Source organism: Ailuropoda melanoleuca, chromosome 17, assembly GCF_002007445.2.
Source record: "Ailuropoda melanoleuca isolate Jingjing chromosome 17, ASM200744v2, whole genome shotgun sequence".
Taxonomy (NCBI): domain Eukaryota; kingdom Metazoa; phylum Chordata; class Mammalia; order Carnivora; family Ursidae; genus Ailuropoda; species Ailuropoda melanoleuca.
Genome location: NC_048234.1, coordinates 40,640,571 through 40,666,475, shown reverse-complemented (window position 1 = coordinate 40,666,475; position 25,905 = coordinate 40,640,571). Strand labels below are relative to the sequence as shown.

The following is a 25,905-nucleotide window of genomic DNA, read 5'->3' as shown; positions in this document are numbered from 1 at the left end:
GGAATGATGCGGCCTGTTCTTGTCAAATGGTCTCTTAATGATGGAAGAGCAGCAAAATGATGAGAAACTCCAACATCTATTTCAAGTTTAAACACTCTAGTAGGGAATTGAAAGAAAGATATTGTTTAAAACCTCTTTTATTTTCAGAGCAGTCCTCTGACTGGGAGGAGACATATTGGTGACCTCTACTGGTTTTTTTTTTCCTGCTTCTAGGCGGCTGTCGTAGTGGTATTCAATTTTGCTATGGTTCTGCTCATTTTTCCTGCGATTCTCAGCATGGATTTGTATCGACGTGAGGACAGGAGATTGGATATTTTCTGCTGTTTTACAAGGTACAATTTCATGAGCTGCTGTGGCCTTTATTTGTTGGGTTCAGAGTGGTAGGTTTAGAGAACTTTTTAGTCTGTAGACTCGAAAGTAAATGCAGTTAACAGGGCTGGCACCAGTGTGATGGAGGCAGAGGAGATAATGGATGGAAGATGCTTTGTTGGGGATATCTAGTCACCGAGGCTCTCCCCTCCCCTGACTAAAGACTCGCAGCTCCGGGGTTGTGATGCACATGTTCACAATTTCTGTGTGGATCACTTCGGCGGATTATTGGGAGTGTGTCATATCTCTGTTGATTCAGGCAGAACAAAGGTTTGAAAACCAATCATCCAGAAAAAATACAGCCCTTTGGGTGTTGTGGGGTTTTGGGGGGAGGGGTTGTGTGTTTCTTAGGAATTGTGCTTTGAAAGGGGTTCATCCGCATGTAACTTGATTTTGCCAAATTCAGGATCAGCCATCCATTTGGCCTCGTTTGACTTACTCATGTCTATGTCCAGATGGTTAAATCAGGTGATGTTTGTGGAGCTCAACAGTATGATATTTTTCTTCTGAATTAGAGCTATGTAAAATGGATACTGTCAGTCACTGGCAAAAATGAAAGCACTGTTTCCTTGTTTCAGTATACCATTGCAACATATTTTCCCCTCTTAGCCCCTGCGTCAGCAGAGTGATTCAGGTTGAACCTCAGGCCTACACGGAGACTCACGATAACACCCGCTACAGCCCCCCGCCCCCCTACAGCAGCCACAGCTTCACCCATGAAACCCAGATCACCATGCAGTCCACAGTGCAGCTCCGCACAGAGTACGACCCCCATACACACGTGTACTACACCACTGCTGAGCCGCGCTCCGAGATCTCCGTGCAGCCCGTCACCATGACCCAGGATACCCTCAGCTGCCAGAGCCCAGAAAGCACCAGCTCCACGAGGGACCTGCTCTCCCAGTTCTCCGACTCCAGCCTCCACTGCCTTGAGCCCCCCTGCACCAAGTGGACACTTTCATCTTTTGCTGAGAAACACTATGCTCCTTTCCTCTTGAAACCAAAAGCCAAGGTAATCTACCAAAACAGAAGATTCTTCCTGTCTTCTTCAAGAAATAACAAAACAGTCTCCTTTGGAATTCATCAGGTTGCTTCTTTGGGTGTGACTTACTTTGGGGCTCCTAAAAAGTCAGCGCATTTATCATGTGGGGCCGCTTTAATGAGCTCATCTTCTACAGGAGTGAATCTCTATGTAGCCAGTGTTTCTGTGAACTTAGATCAACTCCTAACATTTTAAACATTTTATTTTTCATGAGCTTGTTTTAAAATGTGATTACTATGATTACTTTTTTCCCCTCTGGAGAATGCTTCATCAGGGCCACTGTAGGGGTAAAAGTGAGGTCTGAACCGAACAGCTTGCTTTGGTCAAGGGAGAGTTAGTCGTGTCCTCTGGCTCTGATCTTGTGCCTCTTACTGTGTTACAGGTCGTGGTGATCTTCCTTTTCCTGGGCTTGCTGGGGGTCAGCCTTTATGGGACCACCCGAGTGCGCGATGGGCTGGACCTTACAGACATTGTGCCTCGGGAAACCAGAGAATATGACTTTATTGCTGCACAATTCAAATACTTTTCTTTCTACAACATGTATATAGTCACCCAGAAAGCAGACTACCCGAATATCCAGCACTTACTTTACGACCTTCACACGAGTTTCAGCAATGTGAAGTATGTCATGTTGGAAGAGAATAAACAGCTCCCCAAAATGTGGCTGCACTACTTCAGAGACTGGCTCCAAGGTGAGGTGCTGCTAGAGGGCGTTCGCCCTTTGTAAACTTTGCCATTTGGTCTTCGGTATGTTCAGCTGCCACAAGTTCCCTTTGTTCACTTTATTAAAGTGTTAGATTATAGCGTAACACTGACGTGTTTCATTGACTTCTAAGTGTTGCTTAAAATTCTTGTATAGACTGTTTCTGGGGCAGCCTCCCAAATCTGGCTTTTACCTATAAAATGATGCAAACAATTCAAACGGGGGACTCGGGAACTTCTGTAAGAATTTATGGGTGCACATTAGGAAATGGGAAAGTATGTCATAAAATAGGGAGCTGGATGCTTTTAATGCTCTTTTTTTGGACGGTGGTTAGTTTGATTATCAAGTGAAATCAGAGTGTCGATGGAATTTCTAGACTGACTTATTGACAAATTATGGCCTTACTACAAGTCAATTTTGCATCATTTGTGAATAGAGTGTAAAATTCCATATTTTGACCACCTTTTGATTTGGCCTATGAAATAAACTTACCAATGCTTAATCATATCTCACGGTATTTCATAAGTAATCAAATTCTGCTTTAAGATGCCTTTCTTAAGCTTGTTACCTTGTTCTTAGAAACATTTCTAGGAAATAGTAGTCAACTGGAGAAAAAAAAAATGGCTTAAATTTGCTCCTAACTGCTGACTGAATATGAATGTATTCAGTGATTCCAAGAACATCTGTTCATTTATTCCATGTTGACACATGCAAAGTGAAGTGGGGAATCAAGATAATTATCCACACAATTCAGGCAAAAATGCTTTTACTGAAATACCCAAATAATTATGGCCCCCAACATTTTTTGGCTTAAGTTATCCAAATGATTGTCTTAATTTCCCACTTAATTAGACTTGTTTAAACACAGATTTGAGTGCCTTTTTTGGTCTTGAGTCAATACACTTGTATGTAAAGATTAAGCAGCCAATTTCCCTGCGAGTTTGCATGAAATGGTAAACAACTTGAGTTCGACTGAAAATTCTTCAATACAGTTTCTGGCCTTGACTTCTGTTGCTAGAATTTTGTTCATACGTGTATACCAGATTTGACCTCTTCTTTTAAAGAAGGCAAAGAGAGCTACATGGCGTTAATATTAGTTTTTTAACATGCTCCCGAGATTAACGTGAATTTGTTCCAAGTCTGATTTTTTTACAGTAGTTTGGGAGGCTGTGTTTTTCAGAAAATGAGTCAAAACAGGACCAGACAGTTGAGAGATTCCCTGCTTTTCATCTTTCCCCCATTGGCCAAAGACATGCAAATAGCTTGCCACAAATGACAAAGAGGTCTGCAGCTCTGCTGCTATCTGAGTGAAGGAGGGTTATTGTAGACCTGATTTCAGTGTCTTCAGCCATTCCTTTGGACGCGCAATATGGCATGTTAGGCAGAGCTTGGGAAGAGGGCAGAGGGTATTGTCTCCAGGCAGTGGCGAGGGCTAACCTTTTTATAGCATATTGTAAATTATCCCTACGCTTTCATCCCTTTAAAGACCTAAAGCAGTTGGATTTGAGAATCACAGTTTTTTAAAGGTGCAATTGAATCATGTTGTTTTCATTGCTAAGTGAACAGTACCCACCTAGACCAAGTGAGACCCATTCATGCTCCCAAGTCGGGTTCCCAGCCAGCTCTAGAACTCTGCATGTGACTCTTACGAGGTCCAACACAGAGCACTGGATAGCGAATGGCCAGATAATAGGACCATTGGGCTGCCTAGACTGTTTTCAGGCCTGTCAAGTGGTTGATTGCATCTTTGAACACTTCCTGCAAGGAATCAGCTGTTCTTGAATTGTTCAAAAACATTTTGTGTGGCTGCTAAGTGTTGGGACCCTCATTGGTTTTCAGTAGAATTATCACTAAAAACTATGTCATGCTATTGGTTTTTATCAACATTCCACTAGTTTGGTGGGGGTGGGGGGTGGTTAACTCACAGAAATATATAGTAATAATATCACATGTCATCTTTAAACACACATGCAAGTAAGGCAAAGTTGCAGGTAAAAACCACACTGGGGATCATGAACCAATGATGTTTGTTTGTATTTCACACAGAATTATGCAGATAAAATTTAAATNTCCCATAACGCCGGGATCACGCCCTGAGCCGAAGGCAGAGGCCCAACCGCTGTGCCACCCAGGCGCCCCTAAATTAGTGTTTTCTTTTTAGGGTCCCTTATCAAAGAGAAATTGACAATTGGGATAAGTAGCTCAGAACTTTTCCCTAGAAAATAATATTTAGTATAACATTTAAAATGAGAAAAGTTCTAGCTAAAACGTTTATGTTTTGCTGTAAAATAGGTAAAATGTCACAAATTTTTTCTACCATGTACATGGGTTAGAATATAAAATGTTGGCCAAGGAGCAGTGGAGGCAAATCTGTGTCCATTTTGTGTATAGAATCCTATGCTGTCCATGTACTCTTAGGCCAATCATTGTTACTTGAGCTTTTTGGTAACTAGTCAGAAAATAAAGTAATCTAATTATAAGGACTTCGCTCTTTCATGAGGTCAATGACTATTTCTCGTTCGTGTTTGTATTGTAAGTACAGTGAATGGCGCAGGGAGGCTGGCAGCATCAATGAGGAGTTGAACTGAGTTGCCCACAGGGTTGACCTCCCCAAATCAGACCTTCTTCCTCTGGTTCACTCTAGGGTGTCCCCAGATTCTTAGTGCATAAATATTGTAAAACTGCACTCACGTTTTTGGAACACTCTGTTTGCCGCTAGACATCACTGGTGCCCACAGTAACTCTGCTGATCTTATTCGTGCCTTCAGCAGAGAACTTCCTCAGCGCCTCTGTGTGTCCTGGCGATTTAGAGCAGCCATGGTCCAAGTCAACCCTGCAGCCCTGCTGGGAGGTCTTGGTCAGATTGCTTTCCGTGCCTCAGTTTCCTCATCTGGAAAGTGGGAAGCCTGAGGCTAACAGGGCTGTCTCATGAAGTGGTTGTAGGAAGCACACAACGGGTGATCGTTGTAAAGTGCTGAGACAGCCCAATGTCGCTGAGCACAAGTGGCTCGTTAGGAGTGACAGGTCAAGAGGGAAAGGGTTAAAGTCCCGTACAGGCCATGAGGTGATGAAAATTCTGTTAAGGTGAGGAAAACAGACCAGGTCTCTTCTGGGGGGTGGGGAAGGGAGGAGGGGTTGTTTTTCCTCTCCTGTTTATTTTTTTTCAAAAACAAAAAAAGGCTTTAGGTAATAAAATAACATCTGCTCAGTGTGGCTAGCCGCGTGCGAGCTCGCTGTGCAAACCGGTGTGTGCGAGAGTTGGGAGCGCGGCCCGCTGGTGGTCCCTCCCGCCCACCACAGGGCCTTCTCTCACCACCCAGCCTACGGGCCTCATCCCCACATTGTTCATGTAAAAACAATGCCCACAGCAATGTGGGCAGCAAGGTTTAAAGAGAGAGAGAGACAGGGTCCTGTGCTCCCCTCTCCTCCTGCTTCAGACCCCAAGAGCTTAATTATTTTGAGCAGTGAGGGAACCAGTATTGGGAGGGGGGAGGTGTCTTTGAAGCCACTCAGGGCATGTCATGAAATGAAATGAACTCTTTTCCCTTCTGACTAGCCATGTCTAACCCGTGCGAACGCAGTAGTTCGAAAGATGTGGTTTCCTGAACTGCTGGCGCTTGGGAGTTCTACTTGGGAGGGGATGGGGGGGAGCAGGGCGGTGGACAGGAGGTGGGGGTGTCGGGGGAGAGTGTGTGCACACGGGATTGCTCAGCCCCTAAGGCCGGGTCACCAGGGCCCTGTTTTCTCTTCCAGCACGCTTATCTCTTTACAGCTGTAGCCAAACCATCAGGTCTGTAATGATGGTTTTGATTACAGAGGCCAAGCGCAGCTGTGTGTGGTGGGCTGGTGGGCTCGCCCATCCCCCACAGCCAGAAAGCCCTTTCCTTCCCCTCCCTGGGCTTGCGGTTTGTCATCTGTTCTCACAGAGCCCCCTTGTATTGGCCTGTGGCTTCCTGTTCTCAATCTGATCCAAATTTACCCCGTGAGGCATTTCCCTGCGCACACAGGCGCTCACGAGATCCTTCCCCTCGCCCTCCTCCACACCCCCCTTCTGAGGAAGGGTGGCAAAGAGGAACATTCGAGAGTGAATAGGTGTTGGCTGTGATCTTTACACAACCTGGCAGCCGATCCCACAGCTTGTATTAGCTCCCCAAGTCGAACAGATGGAACAAATTGACAGAACCGTGTTCGCTCACCCTGGGCTGGAGAAGCAGCTGAATTGCTGTTTGAAGTTGGGAGTTTGAATGCGAGTTCCCCCCTCTGAGTGGGATTTCTGGTGGTATCGAAGAATCCACGGCTTCCGGTGGCGTGAAATGCCTAATGAGCCTGTGTGTCTTCCTCACCCCGCCAGCCAGCTCTCCCAAGCTCTCTCTCTTCCTTTCTTTCGGAATAGCCATGGGGGAGAAGAAGGGGTTTCTTTTTCATGTAAAGGTAAAATATGTATATTTGTTTCCCAGAAACAAGTATTTCCCTCTTCTGACTTTGAAGCAGTGATTATTAGCAACCTGAAGTTCATTCATGAACAATCTGTCACTTGAATTTGAAATAGAAAACAAGCAGAACACAGAGTGAGGTTGTTGTCAGGTCCTTCCTTGTCCTGTTCGGTGTCCTCAGCACACCCCATTAGGGCTTGGATCATAATGGTTAAGAATCATAATATGTTATATACATTTGCCTTTTCTAGGACTTCAGGATGCATTTGACAGTGACTGGGAAACTGGGAAAATCATGCCAAACAATTACAAAAATGGATCAGATGACGGGGTCCTTGCCTACAAACTCCTGGTGCAAACTGGCAGCCGTGATAAACCCATCGACATCAGTCAGGTACTCCCCCTGCCCTACAGCCTGGAAGTTCCCAGGGCATCGTTGAGCAGAGCTATGGGGCAGCTGCCACAGTGAAGACTGCACTCTCTGGAGACCTGAGGCATCAGGGGCTGGTAGAATATTGAGTTGGCTCTAGTTTACTTCATCCCATCAGCCAATTGTGGGACTGTAGGCAAGCCAGAGTGCCTCAGTCTTCTCCTCTGTCAAGTGGGGACATGTGGATTACCTACCTCTGGCTGTTGTTCCAACCAAGAACCCTCGAGGCACTGCAGGCTCTTCCAGATACTAGGAATGCTGCGTTGTACTGTTCTCTTTTGAGTTCTAGTACTCGTTACCGTGTTGGTCTTGATTCTGTTCAAACTTGGAAGGATGGTAACAGTCATATGAATGGGCAGAATTTAGGGTGGATGGATGAGCTAGGAGATCAGAGAGGTTACTAGGAGGATGGGAGGGTTGGTTGCATTCGATTCCTCGGGGTCATCCTGGCCCAGCAGGTGGAGAAGGAGGACAGAGCTCTGTCGATGCGTGAGGCAAACAGGTTCTTGGAACCTGAGTGCTCTCACCGTTCTGCTCACCCCTGGGTAGCAAGAGCTGTTTCTGTCCGGCGATCACGTTCTCCAACTGCATTCGCATCTTCTCTGTGATGCTCGGAGCCCAGCATCCCCCTTTTGATGCCTCAGGCATGTTGGGGAGCATGTTTGGACCCTTCAGATTTCAATTGAGTCCAACACTACTACCGGCTCTCCCAGATCCCATTCCCTCTGTTCCTTGTAGCTTACTTGCCTCACCCTCAGGCAGAAAACCGTCATGCTAATGATCTTCCCAGCAGCTCTGTTTATTGTCTCCCCTTTTTTGCTGGCATTAAAGGTGACAGATTTACAAAGTACATTGTTCAGAGTTATTATGGAGTGTGAACTTGGTGCTTTACGGCTGCACGCGGCTCACTGTCAGGTTTGACAAGGATGTGGGCAGAGGAGCCTGTGGGAGAGATAGCAACGGGATGCCCGATGGCTGGGCCGGGCCTTGGGGACCAGGGACACCGTGGAGCAAAGTGGATTGGGCCAGACCCCCGGATATCACTTCCTCTGCCTGGGAGGGAGGAAAGCATGTTGCGTGCACGGAGGCCATGAGCTGTGCTCTGTAATTCCAGAGACGGCTTGAAGACATGCGGTTGTTGCATATCCTGGGGATTAATTGAATCCAGACCCTGAAACTTTGTTTTGTCACTCGACTCTTTCTTCCTTCACTCTTTCTCTATTAACTGCTGTCACTGGTGTTTTTCATTTTGTTAAGAAGGCCGAAAGCATTGGAGTCAGGCCTGAATCTAAAGTAAACAGGAAAAATATATTTGTGTGTGTGAGTGTGTGTAGATGTGTGTGTGTGTCTCTCTCACGGTGTTTGCACCTAAGCCGAGCCCCCAAGACCTACTTTAGATAGAGGGAGTGCAGAATTCCGTGGCCTAGGATGGGGCATACTACGTGGGACCACCTCGCTCAGAAATGGGGTACCCAGAAAGACCGTGATTGTGCGCCATCCCCTTCCACTCTCTGGCGATGGGCATTTTGTGAATACACAGGTCATAGGAGGCTAGTGTTAGCAAAATTTATACAGATGTTGTTTTATTTTTATAGCTCTCCTCCATTTACTGGGTGGCATTTCCTTCAGTGTTAACAGCAGAGGTTAACTGCACACAGACGTGTATGGGGATTCTTGCCAGGTTTTTTTCCCCCTTCCCCTCCTATAAATATGTTTCTCCAGATTGTTCATTCTCTGCCTTGGCTGCAGACAGTCTTTTAGCATTCAGATTTAATTGGTTCGGTCAATTCCTGGACCATCTGCAGAGCCGTGCGTGTTATAAACACACAGATTATTGCATCCTCTGATAAGTGCATTTTGAAAGAAACCAAAGGTGTTCTGACGGGATTTTCTTGTATGTTCAAAGAGGGGGCATTCTTGGCTTTGTTGCAAATGCTGGTGCAGGGCTCTGCTTTTTTTCGCTCTCCAGACAGGAGTGTGTTCCATGCCCCCCCCCCTTCTGAAGGACCCCTCTTCTTCCCATTTTGCAGTTGACCAAACGGCGCCTGGTGGACGCAGATGGCATCATCAATCCCAGCGCATTCTATATCTACCTGACCGCGTGGGTCAGCAATGACCCTGTGGCTTACGCCGCCTCCCAGGCCAACATCCGGCCTCACCGTCCTGAGTGGGTGCACGACAAAGCCGACTACATGCCAGAAACCAGGCTCAGAAGTAAGTAGCCCTCCATGGGGGCCCGCCGCGCAGGGCCCGATTACCCGGTTCTCCCAAGCTCAGCCGTGGCCCTCGTCTGCTGACGCTACCCAGGGTTCAAAAGTGTAAACAGAACAATATATTTCTTTGAGTTTAAAACTCTGGGAGACAGATGAGGATGTGTAATGGATACAACCCGTGCTCTATCACATTGGGGAAATGAGAGTCCCTAATCTCGGTCTGTAGCTTTCTCCCCAGGACGCCCACCAGGCAGCTCTCTTGCATGCCAGCTGTTCCATGTGAAAGCTGGGGGCGCCTCCAGGTTGAGTGTTATTTTACTATTGCAGAGTTTTATCGCTGGGGATTATATGTTTATCTTAACTTTGTCAACTCTGGTGTTGAAGGAATTTTTGGCAAGTTGGGTCATTCCTATAAGCCACCAAGCACCTGTACTCTGTCAAAGCTGTTTAAACCGGAGGAGAATAGTCTGTATACAGCAGCGTCCTCTTCCTTTCCCCTCTCAGCCCTGACTTTGAAAGGTGGTCCTGTATGGATTTAATTTGCATTGATGTTAGAGATATTAGTAGCTTCCACCTTGGATAGGAGGCCGAGGGAGGACGTGACAAAGAAGTCGGGTCCCTTTGCAAACGTGGCTGGAGAGGAAGCGGGTTGAGCTTCTCTGTATCTAAACCCCAGAGCCTTGTGGCAAGCAGCCAAGGCTTGTCTTAATGAAAATTTATAGTTGAGATTATAATAGGGCAAATCATGTTTAGCAAGTCAACTGAATGACCCCAAAGGGTCTGGAACACACAACGGCAGTAACTAAATGCTTGTTGTGTAAGGATTTCTTCCCCTGCTGCTGAAGACTTAGCATTGCATTAAAAAAGAAGCATGGAAGGTTTAAGTGTGTTAGATCACTAAAAGGATAAGAAAGTTAAGCGTTTTTCTCAGGAAAGCATGACTTTCGAGTTATTTTGTTCTCATACGTGATTGAGTAAAACAGTTTGAACTTAGTATTTTTCCTTGTGTCAGTCGAACAAAAAATGCTCCCGCCATTGAATTCTTGTTTGGACCCCTCACAAAAGTGACTGCTTCTAAAAGATTAAAAATCAAAGGTTAAATAAATACACAGGCCCCAGGCTCCTCCCCTCCCCCACCGGAAAAAAAGCAAATGTTGATTATTGCTTAAAACTCTTGTAAACCAGAGATGAAGCTTGTAAAGGCCCAAAGACCGTCCCCGGTCCTGTCTGTGCTTCGCATCGAAAGACGCGCGGTCGGGGTACATTGCGACAGAGCCCTTCCCTGTCCGTTGTCAGTTCATTGCCATCGAACCACGGAGTGTGCAGAGTGGGGATCTGGGAGGGCCGGCCCTCAGGCGTGGGGTGGCTCCTCCAGACCTGGGTCACTCCCCTTTGCCTTGTCCTGGGGCTCCACGCCTTCAGCCGTGGCCTCTTCCCACTGTCTCCCCGTGCAGTCCCAGCAGCAGAGCCCATCGAGTACGCGCAGTTCCCTTTCTACCTCAACGGCTTGCGGGACACCTCAGACTTCGTGGAAGCCATCGAGAAAGTCAGAACCATCTGCAACAACTACACGAGCCTCGGGCTGTCCAGCTACCCCAACGGCTACCCCTTCCTCTTCTGGGAGCAGTACATCGGCCTTCGCCACTGGCTCCTGCTGTCCATCAGTGTGGTGCTGGCCTGCACGTTCCTGGTGTGTGCTGTCTTCCTCCTGAACCCCTGGACGGCCGGGATCATTGTGAGTTCATTCAGAGGGTTTTTGTGGACGTCAGATTCCTTTTAGCCTAGCTCTTGCTGCCGCCTGGAAGCTGTGTTTATGTCTGGGCCTCTGGAGGACGGTATAGATTGCATCATCCTGGCTCTATTTATTCTGCTGGAGGTGGCGAGGTGCGTGGTTAGGCAGAGCCTTTAACGGCCGTGGTCTTGTGTCCCTTCTCCTACAACTTTGAACTCTCTGCGTAAAGACCGGGAAGTTTTAAAACACACTCTATAACCACTCCTAGCATTTATTAAACACAAACACTCTGAGCATTTATTAAATACAAATGTAACTTCTTTTTTTTCTTTCTTTTTTTTTTTTTTTACTGGAAGGGTCCTTTTGTGACTACATCCCAGACCTAACATCGACAAGATTCTTCTAAAAAAGGGGAAGGGGAGGTAATTAGAGAAGTTAGGACAGTGGTATATAGGTAGAATGGTTTTCGAGATGGTTTTGTGTGTTGTGTGTTTTAAAGCTTGAAAGACGTTGATGAACTCGTATTACTAGCCAATTTTTTTGGCATCCTTTTTCCAAGTATAATACTCTCAGATTTGAAGTAAGTTTCATGTAGAGTCTAATAAAATCATGGCAGTGTTTAAATTCCACAAACTGTGGTACAGCCTTCAAAATGCCAAAATTATAAAAACAGAGACCAGGTCTCATTTCTGCACCATACGTCTGTGCAACAGGTATGTTAAAAGGTAAATGTTTAGTCTGCAGGGGTTTTCATGGTACTTAAGCAATTGATGTCGTACATCTTTCATTAGCTTCTTAAAAGAAAGCGAAGGGAACTGTTACTGGACTCGTCCTTCCCCGTCACTGCTGTCCACTGCCCCACCCCCTACCAGGAAAGATCATTCACTCCTTCTCTTCCATCTGTGGGAAGTTTACTGTTTCATTTGTGTTTTTTCCCCTCTGGCCCAAGAAACTCCAAAGTCTACCTTGCAGATTTTCTCTCCATCTCTGCACAAATGCTTACGAGGCAGACAGAAGGCAAATAAGAGCTTTTCCTTGGGTTTAGTTGTCTGCTGTGTCCACTGGCCTTGCTTCTCATTTCTTCAAAGTGAAGGCGCCTGTAACCTGACCCGTGTCAGCTGACCAGAAGTCCCCTTTCTCCCTCGTCATCCTCTCTTAACCCATGGGCTCTGTGAACAAAAGCAAAGCTGCCTTTACGTAAAAGAATTTTTATTCACGCGTCCTATCTGCTTTCTTTAGGGTGGAGGGTGGGGCCACCAAAACCTCTTCAAGTTTTAATTCTGTTATAAACTGAAGGACAGTTTCTGATGATTAAGATCAAAACACAAGGAAATACCTTGTTTTAAACTATGTTAAACTTGTAGCTAGTTACCAGTCCACGTTTGTGTGATTCTTAGATGATTCAAATGGAACAGTTGTGAAATTTTTTTTTTTAATTTTTATTTTACTTTTTTGCTTTCAAGAGCAGATATGTTGGAAAAAGAGCTTGCGGTAGTAATACCAAGCTTTGCCTCTCTGTACTCCTTAAGCAGGCTGCTGGCCCAAAACAGCGATCCCAGAATTGTCCCTAAGTCTCCCTTCTCAGCAGATAGATGGTGAATTAGAAAGTAAAGACAGGCGTCCAGGGTGAAAGCAAGTTAGCGCTTTCATTATATCCGGGTCCTGGGCGTTTTCTCTGCTCTTCATCTCGAGGGAGGCCCTCCCCTGTTGTCAGCACCTGGAGTGTTTGTGCCGTCCACTCAACCTCTGCATCTTCTTAAAGGTGACGGTGCTGGCTCTGATGACGGTCGAGCTCTTCGGCATGATGGGCCTTATTGGAATCAAGCTGAGTGCCGTGCCCGTGGTCATCCTCATCGCTTCCGTCGGCATAGGGGTGGAATTCACCGTCCACGTGGCTCTGGTACGGGAGACCTCTTCATCGAGAACGTTATGGAAAGGCGACATGTGTACTTTAGCTTTCGTAGTCTCCAGGTTGGGGACCTTACGGTTTTTCTCCGATAGCAAGGAACGAACCTGTACTACGGGTCACAGTGAAGAGGCTCCAGAGCACAGGCGTTCCTGTGCAAGGAGTGGCTGAAATTTAGGTGGACTCCTTCCCTCTTGGGCAGTCTAAGGAGGAGGGCATTGGAGGTGAAAGTTCACTGGGTGGGGCAGCAGGGGGCCAGGAAGGATTCTGCTTATTTGGTGTCCTTAGTGTGATGACAGGTCTGTAAGTTGTCAACTTTGTTCCTAAGTTAGGTGGTGTGAATGTGTGTGAGTGTACACGAATGCACACAATTTTTAAAACCACAGTGATACAGCGGAGATAAAGTGAGACCACGCTCACAGGCATGGCAGGATAGGGGTGAGGCAGGCTAGCAGCCGAGGACAGAGCCTGGGGCCGGTGAGGCGGAGGAATGGGTTCCCCCACCTAAGCCCACCCAGCTCCTTCAACCTCCCTGCCTCCAAATCCATGAGAGAGGAAAGTAAGAGAACCTGGGTTGCTCTCAACAGGATGTTCCCACCCCCTCCTCTCTATTTCCAGTCCTGTTAAGGGCTTGTTGCAGGAAGTTAAATGTCAGGAAGAGTCTAAACCAAGAGACAAACCCATTGGGTACATTTATCAGAAAAGTATTCCAAAGCCTCCTAGCCGTGTGTGGTATATGTCCTGTCCACACTTGTAGCCTAAGTCCTTGGGGTTATTGGTAGGCACTCAATAAATATTTATTGACTGAAGAAATGCTGATGTTTGGAATGCCTAGATAGGAAACCTAGCGCTGAGCCTGGGTCAAATTACTTTTAGTCTTGCTTTTGCGGTCACTAGCGTTGATTGTCCTGGGGCTCAACACACGGGTACGCATGTCTGCACGTGTGCATGTCTGCACGTAGGCTCTATCTTGTGCCTTCTTAGCTTCTCCACAAGGAGTCTTGCAGTTTAGAGACCGTGAACTTCTGTGTTTCAGAAAGAATGTTTTGTTGAGGTTGTCCCTTTTTCAACAAGAAGGTGATAATACAGAAGCAACAGTCTCTATATTTTGAGCCTTCCCAAATTCTTTACCTCCATTGAGCTGGGAGGCGGGAGAGGGCATTGAGCCCACCAGCCTAGAGCTTAGAACATAAATAACCCTTATATCATTTCTTCAAAAAGGAGAAAACTTTACCTGAGAGCTCAGAATCCACCCATTTTATTCCGATGTGAATGAAAACCACTTTTTTTTTTTTTTTTTTGGTCGCTAGCATAGCAAACCAGAGTGTTCAAGAACAGGTTTTTACAGTGGAAATGAAAACCGCAGCCTGCCATGGCGCTCTGGGCCTTACCCGTGAGGCAGTAGCATGAACATAAATGCACATGCCAGTGCTTCATGCAGGGTTTAAGTCCGAGAATTCAGGGAGGCTCAGGAACCAGCTTGGCTCTGTGAGCAGTAACCCCACGCGGTGCCCGCAGCCCACGCCTCCATCACGAGACCATCCACACGCAGGATGTGGCCTTCCTACCCGGTCCTGATGTGAAGGTCCGTGTACAGCAGGCAGGCACTGCTCTCTCAAGGTTTGTAAAATGATGGAAGAAAGTTGGCGAAGAGCACTCTTCAAGGAATCGGGGTTCCTGTCAGTTCACTGTTTCCACAGCTAAGTTGGGCGCGAGATGATAAAACCCTGCTTGACCCTTGCAGCCTCGTGGCCCAAGGATGGCACAAAGTGACATGATGCCAGGCTGTCTTGGTGCTTTCCTCCCAAGACAAAAAGGCAATTCTGTTGACCTAAAGCCTTCTCCTCTCTGAAAGAGCACGCACATTCTAGAGAATGTGCACTTCAGAGAGAAGTACGGAAACTCATAGCACATTTTTGTATGCTTTTCTTTTTTCATCTGTTCAAGAGAACAACCTCAGTGTTCTTCCAGAAGCTACACAAGGAACAGAGGTGCACCCAGTGTGTGATAGGCCTTGATTTTTAAGAGCTGTGCCCTGCAGAGTTCCCGAGCCTTCTCTTCTCAGCGTATCCCAGAGCAGCCTTTAGCTTTCAGGCAGAGAAAGGACTTGTGCCGGCTCCTGTTGGGGTCCCAACGAAGGGCTAGGCAGGGGATAACAGGAACTGACTCCCATTAAAATGGTCCTGGGTCACCCCGTCAAGCCAACAGTCCGATACGCTGGGGCTTACTGGATAAAGTTGCCATTTGGTATCAATAGCATTCTTGGCCTGGTGGAGCTTTAGGAAGTGAAGGAGGTGGGGATATGAGCACACAGAGTTCGAACAGGCTTGGTTTGAATTCCGTGATGCTTAGATGTACTACAGACACGTTAGTTTGAACATGGCACTGGAAATTCTGTGTCATCATGAGGAAATACATAGCTGGCATCCAGTGGCACACAGCCCTCAACTAAGCCCGCTGGGAAGTAGGATCTTGACCTTCCACAGAACCAGGAAGGGTGCTGTCGTCTTCACACAGTGGGCCTCCCATGTGAAAGCCGTGAGATCATGCGGGTTGGGGAGGAAACCCGAGGGGAGCAGCAGCGTAAAGAAGGGGACATTTTGCTCATGTTTGTGTAGTTTGGGTTTGGTTTTTTAATTTAAAGTAAATATGCTTTCTGTCTTTTGTTGTTGTTGTTCAAGATTTATATCCACACTGAATATGACACAGTATCACGGACAGGCCATTTTAGCATAAGCCTAGATTTACGTACTTGAGCAACCCAGATTAAATACCCAGCAGCTAGAAAGGAAGATGTGAGAAGGTCTGTACAGACCGAGTAAGACAGCTGGTAGCATGTTGGACAGAGCTGCCCGTGGACCGCACTCAGTCCGGGAATCTGCTCATCCCGCCTCTTCTCTTTGCACAGGCCTTTCTAACGGCCATTGGCGATAAGAACCGCAGGGCCGTGCTCGCCCTGGAGCACATGTTTGCACCTGTCCTGGACGGCGCCGTTTCCACTCTGCTGGGAGTGCTGATGCTTGCAGGATCTGAGTTTGATTTCATTGTCAGGTAAGCAGGAGAGGAGATGGTTCTTAATTTCTAAGAATCACTGCCACACTTAGGAACTCCATTGCGTATATCTTTCTGTATCCTATAGATAGCAGCGAGCCTTCATTGTGACTCTACTCTCTTTCCCCCAGACTTATTGAGGTATCACTGACAAATAAAAGTCATATATTTGTAGGGTACACAGCGTGATGTTTTGCTATACAAATACATTGTGAAATGATTGCCACAGTCTGCAACTCATCTGCTGAGTTTCTTACCTCAGAGACCCACCGAGAAGTAGGAGGACAAGCTCTTTCTAGAGCCGACTTAGGGAACATCTTGGGGGTGGGGGGAGAGATGGAGAGTGTGACTAGCAGCAAAGAGTTCCACAGCATGAAACCAGGGGACCACCCGCGACCCAGTTCTGACCTTGGTTTCCCTTTGCTGAGTTTGACCTTCACTTCTCTTTCAAATCGATAGAAAAGAAAACTTACAAATACCTAAACTTGTCACCTACATTTTCTTCTTCTAAAAAGCAAAGGTGGCATGCCCAGACTTCACATTCAAGTTCTTAGTAAGATTTAGGGAGCAGTAAATGTGTGACTTGAGTGTCAAATTTGGAAATCCAGACCTAGTTTGGAAACTTCTTTTTGGATCCCCAGGCAAGCAGTTTCTGGTGGATTTATGAAGAATACGAGTTTGTGACGTAGAAAAGGAGAGCAAGTTTGCCTTCTGAAAAAAATTTGAGCACTGCAGGGAAAAACTGTTTTCTTCTGTGAACAGCCCCCATGGCTTTGGGATGTAGCCACTCTTGGATGGAATGCCACTGCTCCGTGAAGGGGCAAGGCCAGAACCATCCAGAAGTGAAAGATAGTCCAGAATTAGAATCACGGTAAAGCAGAACCGAATGTGAGACATGATTGCCTGGCGTGGCATGCTTCAGGAATCTGGACAGAGAATCTAACCAGGCTTTCTCGCTGTGTGGGCCTGTGATAGGTCTTGCATTTTCAAGTGAAAAGAGGAGGGTTTTGAGTTTCAGTCCAAGTTTCCTTATTACAGAAAAAAGATCAGGCCATTGGTCTGTGGCCTACCCCACTGGGCAGTTGGGCAGCATAGACGAAGCCGTCCTCGAAGGAGTGCCAGCATTCCCTCGGAGTAGTTAGTGCGGGCTCATGGGGAGCCGGGGCGGCGGTCACAGTGCGGACCGGAACTTCTCAGACCATAATGTGCTCATGAATCATCCCAGGCTCTGCAGATCAGCTCGGATTTCGTGGGGGGCAGGGAGGGTGTGGAGCAGAGTTTGCCGTTCCAGCCGGCTCCCAGGTGATACCCATGCTCTGGTCTTCTCAACACAACACTGTTGGCCGACGAGCCAATTAGTGCGTTCTTGTTTGCAGTACCAGGTAGATGTACGCCTAAATTAGATCAGGGTTTTGGCCAGAGTTTTATTTTCAGCTCTTAACTTGACTTTGGCTTTTCCTTTATTCCCTTAGCATATGCGTATACGGGCGTTAGTAGATGTTTCTTTACGGTATAAAACCCCTGTGTCAAGGAGAGTTTCTTTTGCATGATTTCTCCCTCGACACAATGTAACAAGCACCTTACAAGTGCCATCGTACGCAGCAGCGAATAACGTGGACGCTGTCCCCCTCCATGTGGCTTACAGTCTGTGGGGGGAGAGGGAGCCACTCGGAAGCATGGGATATGCTGGGTGCGATGGGATCGCAGAGGATCTCACTCTGCCTTGGGATGCTGAGGGGATCTTTGCCAGAATTGGAGCGACCAGCTGGGAACCGGGATGGAAGGCAGAATCCCAGCTCTCATCTAACCTGTGGCTTCCTGTTCTCTCCCAGAGATATCAGGGTTCTTGTTTCAAGCACTTAAAAGGGCTTCCCATTTTCTAGAACAGGATGGATGAACCTGATAAAGCCCTCACCGAGGTCAGCTAAATGAGCAGACGTTGTATACACGAAGCCGTCAGAAATCTAATTGGTCTGTTTATTCTGCAGTTAGATGGATGGGATGCCAGCGTCTTAATGCTGCTGCTGATCTATGCTTCAGCCTGAAGTCCCCGCAGTTTACATTAGAGCAAGACGTTGGCGGCTTGCTTTTTACTAATGCAGCTCAGAAGTTTCTAATGTTTACAATAGCTGCGAGGTATTTGTATTTTTATAGGGATTCTCGCTCCTTTCATCTAATGTCGAAACATACATAGTCATGGCAAAGTTGGGTGCCTGTTCTCTTTTATGATCACGAGGGCCATTAACAGATAGATATCTTGCCCTCCCTCTTCCCAGAACATCCTGAGCTCTCCCCCACCGCAGCCTCCCTCCAGCAAAATTGCCCCAGATATTGTTAGTTCCAGAAGACGTGCACTTGCGTGGAGCCCACTCCCTCCAGCTGTGTGCAGCGTCCCGAGCTGACAGGTTTACCTTGGTATTCATGAGGGATCCCAGACCTTAGCCCTCAGTGGTGGGAAAGCAGGGCCACTTGTGCACTCTCCTCTTCTTCATGGTGCTGCGGCCTTTATGTTTGAATTGGCTGACGCAAAACAAGAGTGTTCAGAGATGCTAAATTGTTCAACAAAAGATCGGCCCACGGAGCAGCCCCTCATTGTGGACCGCCCTCCCCCGCAAACGCCCCGGCAACCACAGAATGGGCAGCGTTTTCTTTGCAGAAAGCTGGTTCTTGTGTGCTAAAAAGGTTGCGATTGGAGCCGTTTGGTAAAACTGGAACTCACAGAATTCTAGGCAGAAAGTTGTGATTAATGAAAGCCCAGGGAAAGCCTTACCTGATACGCCGGAGACTTCATTAGAGATTCTGCTCCAAGATGCGGAAGCATTTCACAGTGGATTAGCTGCCTGCAGAAGTGGGCTGCTTTTCCTCCTGCGCTAAATTGTTTAAATCCTACACCCTTCAGTCCATTTGTTTGCTTCTGCTGGGTTTTCGCGGACGGGGCCCCTCTGCATTGTGTTTGTGCTTCCAATCTGCTCAGCCATTCAGCTCACATTCCATATTTTTGTGTTTGTGTAACACGTTCATAAATAACATTACATGCCAGGAGATTTCAGCAAATTAACACACTAATTTTTCTCTCTTCCCTTCACGAACTAACACTTTGGGTTGTGGAATGTAGTCCTCGAGAGTCACAAGGTAAAAAAAAAAGAAAAAAAAAAACTAATCTCATGCTGAATTTGAACCACAGTTTTATAACAGCCTTTGCAACCGCGTGGGCTTTGTTAATTTGGGGTTTTTTTGACGTGCTGCATAATATTTGGCCACGTGAAGGCTGGCTTCATTTACTTTCACCACAGTGAATGTTCCGGTTTCCCTTTTATCTTCAAGGTATTTCTTTGCTGTCCTGGCAATCCTAACAATCCTGGGCGTTCTCAATGGGCTGGTTTTGCTCCCAGTCCTTCTGTCCTTCTTCGGACCGTACCCCGAGGTCAGTAATCACAGCAGGTATAATGTACTCTTCTCAGGTCACCAGAACGCTCTTTGTCCCGGGGTCCCTGTTCGTTGAGATATTTAGGTATCTCAACATTACTGCTTACGTTTTCAGTAAACATTTTGATGACTGGCTTTTTTCCCTTCAACTGAATAGTTTGGGGGATATTGTACCGTGTTTGTTTTGGTGTTTTAAACCAACTTGGCAGTCTGCGTCCGGCACTTCTGTATCAGTGAAGCATTTGCCACTCAAGATGAATATCCGGGCTGGAAAATAAGGAAAAAGGGCACAGCCTGCCTTTCCAAAGTGCAAAAGCTGCTTGTGCTCCAGCTGCCAGGCCCGATGGTCCTGGAGGTGGCAGAGTGGGGGCGGTGAGCACTGGGGAGTGGGAGAGGCCAAGGCAGTGGGGGGACAGGTACAGAGACCCCTGAACAGTACTGTGCTTTGCTTTGCTTCGAGTGTGACCAGCAGGTAAATGGATGATAACACTTTTAATGTGGAATTTCCTTAAATAGGTGTCTCCAGCCAACGGGCTGAACCGACTGCCCACCCCTTCCCCTGAGCCGCCCCCCAGTGTGGTCCGGTTTGCCGTGCCCCCCCGTCATGCAAACAATGGGTCGGATTCCTCTGACTCGGAGTACAGTTCTCAGACGACAGTGTCGGGCATCAGCGAGGAGCTTCGGCACTATGAGGCCCAGCAGGGCACTGGGGGCCCTGCCCACCAAGTGATCGTGGAAGCCACAGAAAACCCTGTCTTTGCCCGCTCCACTGTAAGTCACGCTGGGGGGACAGCCCCTGCCTCCTCTGAGCTGCAGGTCCCAGACAGATAGGAGTTTAAAATGAAGTAGAGATCAGGTAGAATCCTTTGAAATTGCCAATATTTGACTCTTACACTATAAAAACGTCAGTTGCATGTGGCTGGGTGTCCTATGGATTGCCAAGGGCGGGGGCCAGTAACCCTAGCTATGAGCTACATTGGCACGTATCTTGTCCGGGCTAAGTGCAATTTGACCTTAAGGGCCACAGGGAAAGCATGCCTTGCCGCTGCTGCTTTTCTTTTTTCTTCTTCTTTTTTTTTAGGCTGCATGTCATTTTAGAATAATACTTTTTTTAAAGATGTAGTGGTGTTTTTATTGCCAACAGAGTGATTTTTTTTTTCCTCCCACCTCTGTTACATTTAAATGCCCTTGGTACAAAATGATTTCAGTTATTAATGTCTAAGACTTTACCAGAAGTGGGAAGCTTAGCCTTCGGTAATTTAGGAAAGCCATACGCAGCCTGGGAGCGCCTTCTCAGAGGCTCCGAGAGCCCCAGCCATGTCCCGCACTCTGTGCTCCCCAGGATGTCCTCAGCCCCCCAGGCCTAGAGCACAGACACAAAACCCGAGGAAGGTTCTAAGACTCGTGTTGCTCCCACTGAGGGCCTCCTGCTGTCCCTCCAGGAAATGGGTATTCCAGTCCCAGGCCAGAGCAGCCCTTGCATGAAAGAGAGAGAGGCCAACCAAATAACCTAAATTTTCCTCCTCTTACCCCCCGTGACGATGCCTGCTGAGCTGCAGTGTGAATCTGGTTTTGTTCAGCGGGAGCCTAAAAATAGGTACAAGCTGAACGACTTTGAAGTTGGTCACGGTCCTTTTGATTGATGTGGCCACTGTGTTGCTCCATGCTTTGTATAGAGACCCAGAAACCAGATTCCTAACAACCGGACAGAGCAGTGCTGCCCCGTAGAACTTTCCGCGATGAGGATGGAAATGCTCCCTCTGTGCTTGCTGATACAGGAGCCACTAACCACATGTGGCTGTCGAGCCCTTGAAATGCGGCTAGTGCAATGAAGGAGCTGAATTTGGAATTTTGTTCATTTAAGTGGAAAAAGCCGTATGTTCTTGGTGGCTACCGTATTCAACAGTGTAGGTAGAGACAGTCCTGCCAACACGCTGCCTTGGGGCGAGCTGGAGCCAGATGCTTAGCAGTGTTCAAAGAGGAGGAGCTGGGGATCTGACCCTGCAGCTCAGGGTGGGGCTGCAGACTGTGGGTGGGAGGCAGCCTGGGTGCTCTCCGACCACAGCCCTGCATTTATGGGCCACACCATATGTGTCCGGCCAGCTGTGCTGGACAGAGCCTAGACCTAGGGTCCAAATAAGGCCCTCCTCTGCCACGTCGTGGAGGTTCTAAAAGAAAAGGTTTTTCTTTTGTGGGTGGAAGGGCCCGTTGGCTCCCCGGGGCCTCTCCCAGCCATTTGTGGGGTTGACTGAGCACTTGGTGAAGAGAGCGTGTGTGGGTGGCCGGCGGGAGCCCGAGCCAAGAAGGGAAGGCTGGGCGCAGCGAGGGGCGATGCCCCGCCTGGGGTTAGCCGCCCGCCTGTTTTAACCTGCCCTCGCCCTCTGCAGGTGGTCCATCCCGAAGCGAGACATCACCCCCCCTCAAACCCTCGACAGCAGCCCCCCCTGGACTCAGAGTCCCTGCCTCCCGGACGACCAGGCCAGCAGCCCCGGAGGGAACCCCCCAGAGAAGGCTTGCGGCCACCCCCCTACAGACCGCGCAGAGACGCTTTCGAAATTTCTACTGACGGGCATTCTGGCCCTAGCAATAGGGACCGTGCGGGCCCCCGGGGAGCCCGTTCTAACAACCCTCGGCGCCCAGCGTTCACTGCCATGGGCAGCTCCGCGCCCAGCTACTGCCAGCCCATCACCACTGTGACGGCCTCTGCGTCTGTGACTGTTGCCGTACACCCCCCGCCTGCCCCCGGGCCCAGCTCCGCGTGGAACCCCCGAGGGGGCCTGTGCCCGGGCTACGGGGACTACCCCGAGACTGACCACGGGCTGTTTGAAGACCCCCACGTGCCTTTTAACGTGCGGTGCGAGAGGAGGGATTCCAAGGTGGAAGTCATAGAGCTGCAGGACGTGGAATGTGAGGAGAGGCCCCGGGGCGGCAGCTCCAACTGAGGTGCGTGCGGGGCGGGGGGCGGGGCGGGGGGCGCTGGTCCGGGACTCCCTGCACCGCCGCAGCAGTGGAGGGACACGCGGGGGCGCCCAGAGCAGGGCTTCTCAGCCCGCATCCTTCGGGAGCCCCTGGGCATCAGTGGGGCCCGCAGCAAACCCCAGTGACCTCCGATCTCCGAGGCAAAGCGGCCGCGTCCAAGCTTTGTCGTCCTTGGGGAACCGGTCGAGTCCCGCACGGGGTCCCTCACCTCGCTGCTGAGCTGTTGAGGGTTAGTGCAAGTTCACAGGGGCGCTAGCTGTCACCTGTCTTTCCATCCTGATAAAGCACCATAACAGGAATGTGTGATGCGGCTGGGTGAGTGGTAGCACAGGGAACACACCACGTGGCCGGCGCTCGCTCGGGACAGGGACCCACCCGCCGGGAAGCCCCTCCTGCCCTCACCCGGCTCCCCGTCCCGATTTCTAATACCATCGACCAGTTTCCTTGATGTTGTGCTTTCTGAATACGGACTCATACACCTGTTGCTTCGTTTGACTGACTTTTCCTTCTTTTAAAGGGTGAGTAAAATCTGAAGCAAAGAGGCCAAAGATTGGAAGCCCCCCACCCCGCGCCCCCGAACTGCTTGAAGAGAACCGCTTCGAGTTCCACAGACATGCGCACCCGGAGAGCAGTTCTGCGTTACTGTAACCGATTGTATTATTTTGTGAAATAGTTCTATAAATATTTAAGAGGTGTACACATATGTAATATACGAAGGAACGGATGTAAAGTAGTGCGATCTGGGCTTCCTCCACTCCTGCCCCCAGAGTGGGCGGTGGGGAGGCCACCGCGGGGCCCCTCCCGATTTGTGCATGGGTCTCTGTGCCACAACCAAGCTTAACTTAGTCTTAAATTTCAGCATATGTTGATGCTGCTTAAATATTGTATAATTTACCTGTATAATTCTATGCAAATATGGCTTATGTAATAGGGTTATTTTGTAAAGGTTTCTGTTTAAAATATTTTAAATTTGCGTATCACAACCCTGTGGTAGTATGAAATGTTACTGTTAACTTCAAACACGCTATGCGTGATAATTTTGTTGTTTAATGAGCAGATATGAAGAAAGTACGTTAACCCCGGTGGCTTCTCCAGGTGTTGTTGGATGTGGTTCTGTTTGGCTGTGTGTGTGTGAACACGTGTGTGGTTTCCCAATGTACTGTACTGTGACTTTATTTTTTTTTTCTTTTTTTGTTTCTTTTCACTGTCTATAATCCTTAAGTGGGCTCTGCCCTAGTTAGGCTGGAAGAGTCAGGATATCTCTATTGCTTGGTGCTGGTGGAAAGCTAGCCCTGAATGTCGCCTTATCCTTTCGCCAGACTTGCTTCAGGTCCAGGGCATCTCTTGCGATCATTGGCTGCTATCCAGAGACTCCCAATTCATGCCTCAGAGGAGACGGGCTCCGTTGCGTGGATCGTTGTGGTGGACGTTGGAACCTCAGGGTTTAGAGCTAACATCTGTTCATCTTCATTGGTATTAAAGCGTTATTATAGAACACGCTTAGTGGTGAGCCTCAGCTGGGCCATGAACGTATACTCTAGAGTATGCAGCCTTCGTTGTACCTCTCGTGACACACACACGCACACACGCACACACACGCACCCTCAAAAGCTTAAGGGCACATTGGAAATCTTTCAGAGACAATGACCTGCTATGAGTAGAAGAACCTGTTCATCCGGGCCACAGTGAGTCCAGAGGTGATGTCTTGAGTCCTGCAATTTAAACTCCCCCCTCTTCCTAAATGGCACAGTTGGTTGGGGCTTTCTGGATCTGTTTGTATCTTCTTGAAAAATCAATAGGGAGCCTCCCGTGTGGTGATAGGGAGTCAGCAGTTCTGCAGGCTAAGAGCTTCCGAAGGATCCTTCCCAGTGTGTGAATATTAATGTTACGGGCACACACTTCCGAAATAATACTGTGTCCCTCTTCTCAGCCTTATTCGTGTTCTCTCAATGGGACGTTTACCGAAGAGCAGGGCGATGTCCATTGCACACACCCCACTGAAGATCGTGGATGGAGGCAGATCTCAAGCAGGCATTATTTTTAAAGATTTGCTTCTGTCTTGCTTCTGTTGTCTTGCTCTGAGGTTTGGTCTTCCTCCGCCCCTAGCCGGAGACCAGCGAGCGTCAGGGAAGCCGTCGGTACCCAGACTCAGCTACCGTCAGAGCGCGCGAATGGCAGCTCCTACTGTGCCCTCCCGTCCCCACAGAAACTGTCAGAAGGCAACGGGCTCCCAGTAGTACCCAGCAGTATAGTGACCTCAGACCCGAAAACTTGCCACAAAACTGTAAGATACTAATTGGAAGCCACCTGTGGCCGCCAGGTGTGTGTGTTCATGTGCCAGGGGCCCCCGCGGGCCCGCGTCTACTGTTCGGTGCCTCCGTCAGCCACACTGTCCACCTAACACCCAGCTCTGCTCAGAAAACTTACGTCCTGCGTTCAAGAGAGAGATGGTGCAAAATTCTGAGGTCTGCTTCCCTCTGGCTCGTGGCATGCCCTCCTCGCTCCTTTCCTGAGCCCAGCTTGTGTGGTGCATGAGAGCTCGCACGGCCCCGCTTTCTGCACGGTGTGGAACTTTCTCCCACAGTCACACTGGCAAAGGAGAACTCGGGGGCAGGCAGGCAGCCAGAATTTCTCTCTCTCTCTCTCTTTTTAAAATAGTTTTATTTTGTCTGTCTTGTTTGTTCATTTGGGTGTTTTAATTTTTTTTTTAAATCTTTGCTGATATTTATAATTTTGTATCATAAGAATGTTTTCCTACAGTATTTGTCATGCCAGTTTATAACAAAAAAATGCAGGGATTTTATTTCTATTGGAAACACTATTACAGCTATGTTTTACTTTTGAACAGAATTTTTATTTGTATAGAGTGCTTACTAATGTTAAATAGTTCAGAGTATATAACATTTTCATTAAAGACTCATGGTAGGTGTTAGTGTAAGGAGTTTAAAGGAAGTAAATATTCAAACTGGGTCTCATTGTCTGCCAGTTTTGGCAGAAATGGGTTTGCGTCATTTCAATTACAAAGATAAAAGTATGCCATATAATTTATTTATATGAAAATTTATTTTTGTAGTGTACATAGTACTAGTCATCAAGTCTTTCGACAGAAGTATATTTTTAAAGAATTTATATGTGATGAATCCATAATGTCTGGAACTTTGCTGAGACATGAGTGGGGCACACTTTTCATTGTAAAGTACAGCAAGGAAAAGAAAATGTTTAACAGTGTTAAGAGAGTGAGAGATCGAGTAAATATTCATGCAATTGTGAAATGTGTATTCGTTACCATTTGTGACCTAGTGTGGTTCTCATTTTAAACCTGGGAAGGCAAAAATGTACAAACTCTCTAAATATTAATGTTCAAACACTGATAGAAATTCTAACATGAATAAAAATAATATAACTTGTTGGTTATGTCTTTGTTCATAGAATTTTTTTTAAAGATTTTATGTATTTATTTATTTATTTGAGAGAGAGTGTGTACGTGTGTGTGCTAGCAGGGAGGAGCAGAGGGAGAGGGACAAGCAGACTCCGTGCTGAGTGTGGAGCCCAACGTGGGGCTCGACCCCAGGTCCCTGAGATCATGACCTGAGCAGAAAGCAAGAGACGACGGACCTTTAA

The 25,905-nt window shown here is 47.9% G+C and overlaps 1 protein-coding gene across 2 annotated transcripts in view; it reads left to right on the top strand.

The window, feature by feature from the left end:
* Positions 1 to 25,698, top strand: part of PTCH1 (patched 1) — a 41,258-nt gene extending 15,560 nt beyond the window's left edge. For both annotated transcript variants that reach the window (XM_034646811.1, XM_034646810.1), the window contains 12 exons: positions 214 to 332; positions 979 to 1,381; positions 1,794 to 2,103; positions 6,799 to 6,941; positions 9,008 to 9,191; positions 10,645 to 10,925; positions 12,685 to 12,822; positions 15,737 to 15,879; positions 19,204 to 19,303; positions 19,822 to 20,076; positions 21,693 to 22,248; positions 22,802 to 25,698. In XM_034646811.1, the coding sequence (XP_034502702.1) occupies positions 214 to 332; positions 979 to 1,381; positions 1,794 to 2,103; positions 6,799 to 6,941; positions 9,008 to 9,191; positions 10,645 to 10,925; positions 12,685 to 12,822; positions 15,737 to 15,879; positions 19,204 to 19,303; positions 19,822 to 20,076; positions 21,693 to 22,247 (2,631 nt within the window). In that variant the 3' untranslated portion in view covers position 22,248; positions 22,802 to 25,698. The remainder of the gene's footprint in view (positions 1 to 213; positions 333 to 978; positions 1,382 to 1,793; positions 2,104 to 6,798; positions 6,942 to 9,007; positions 9,192 to 10,644; positions 10,926 to 12,684; positions 12,823 to 15,736; positions 15,880 to 19,203; positions 19,304 to 19,821; positions 20,077 to 21,692; positions 22,249 to 22,801) is intronic.
* The last annotated feature ends 207 nt before the right edge of the window (positions 25,699 to 25,905 follow it).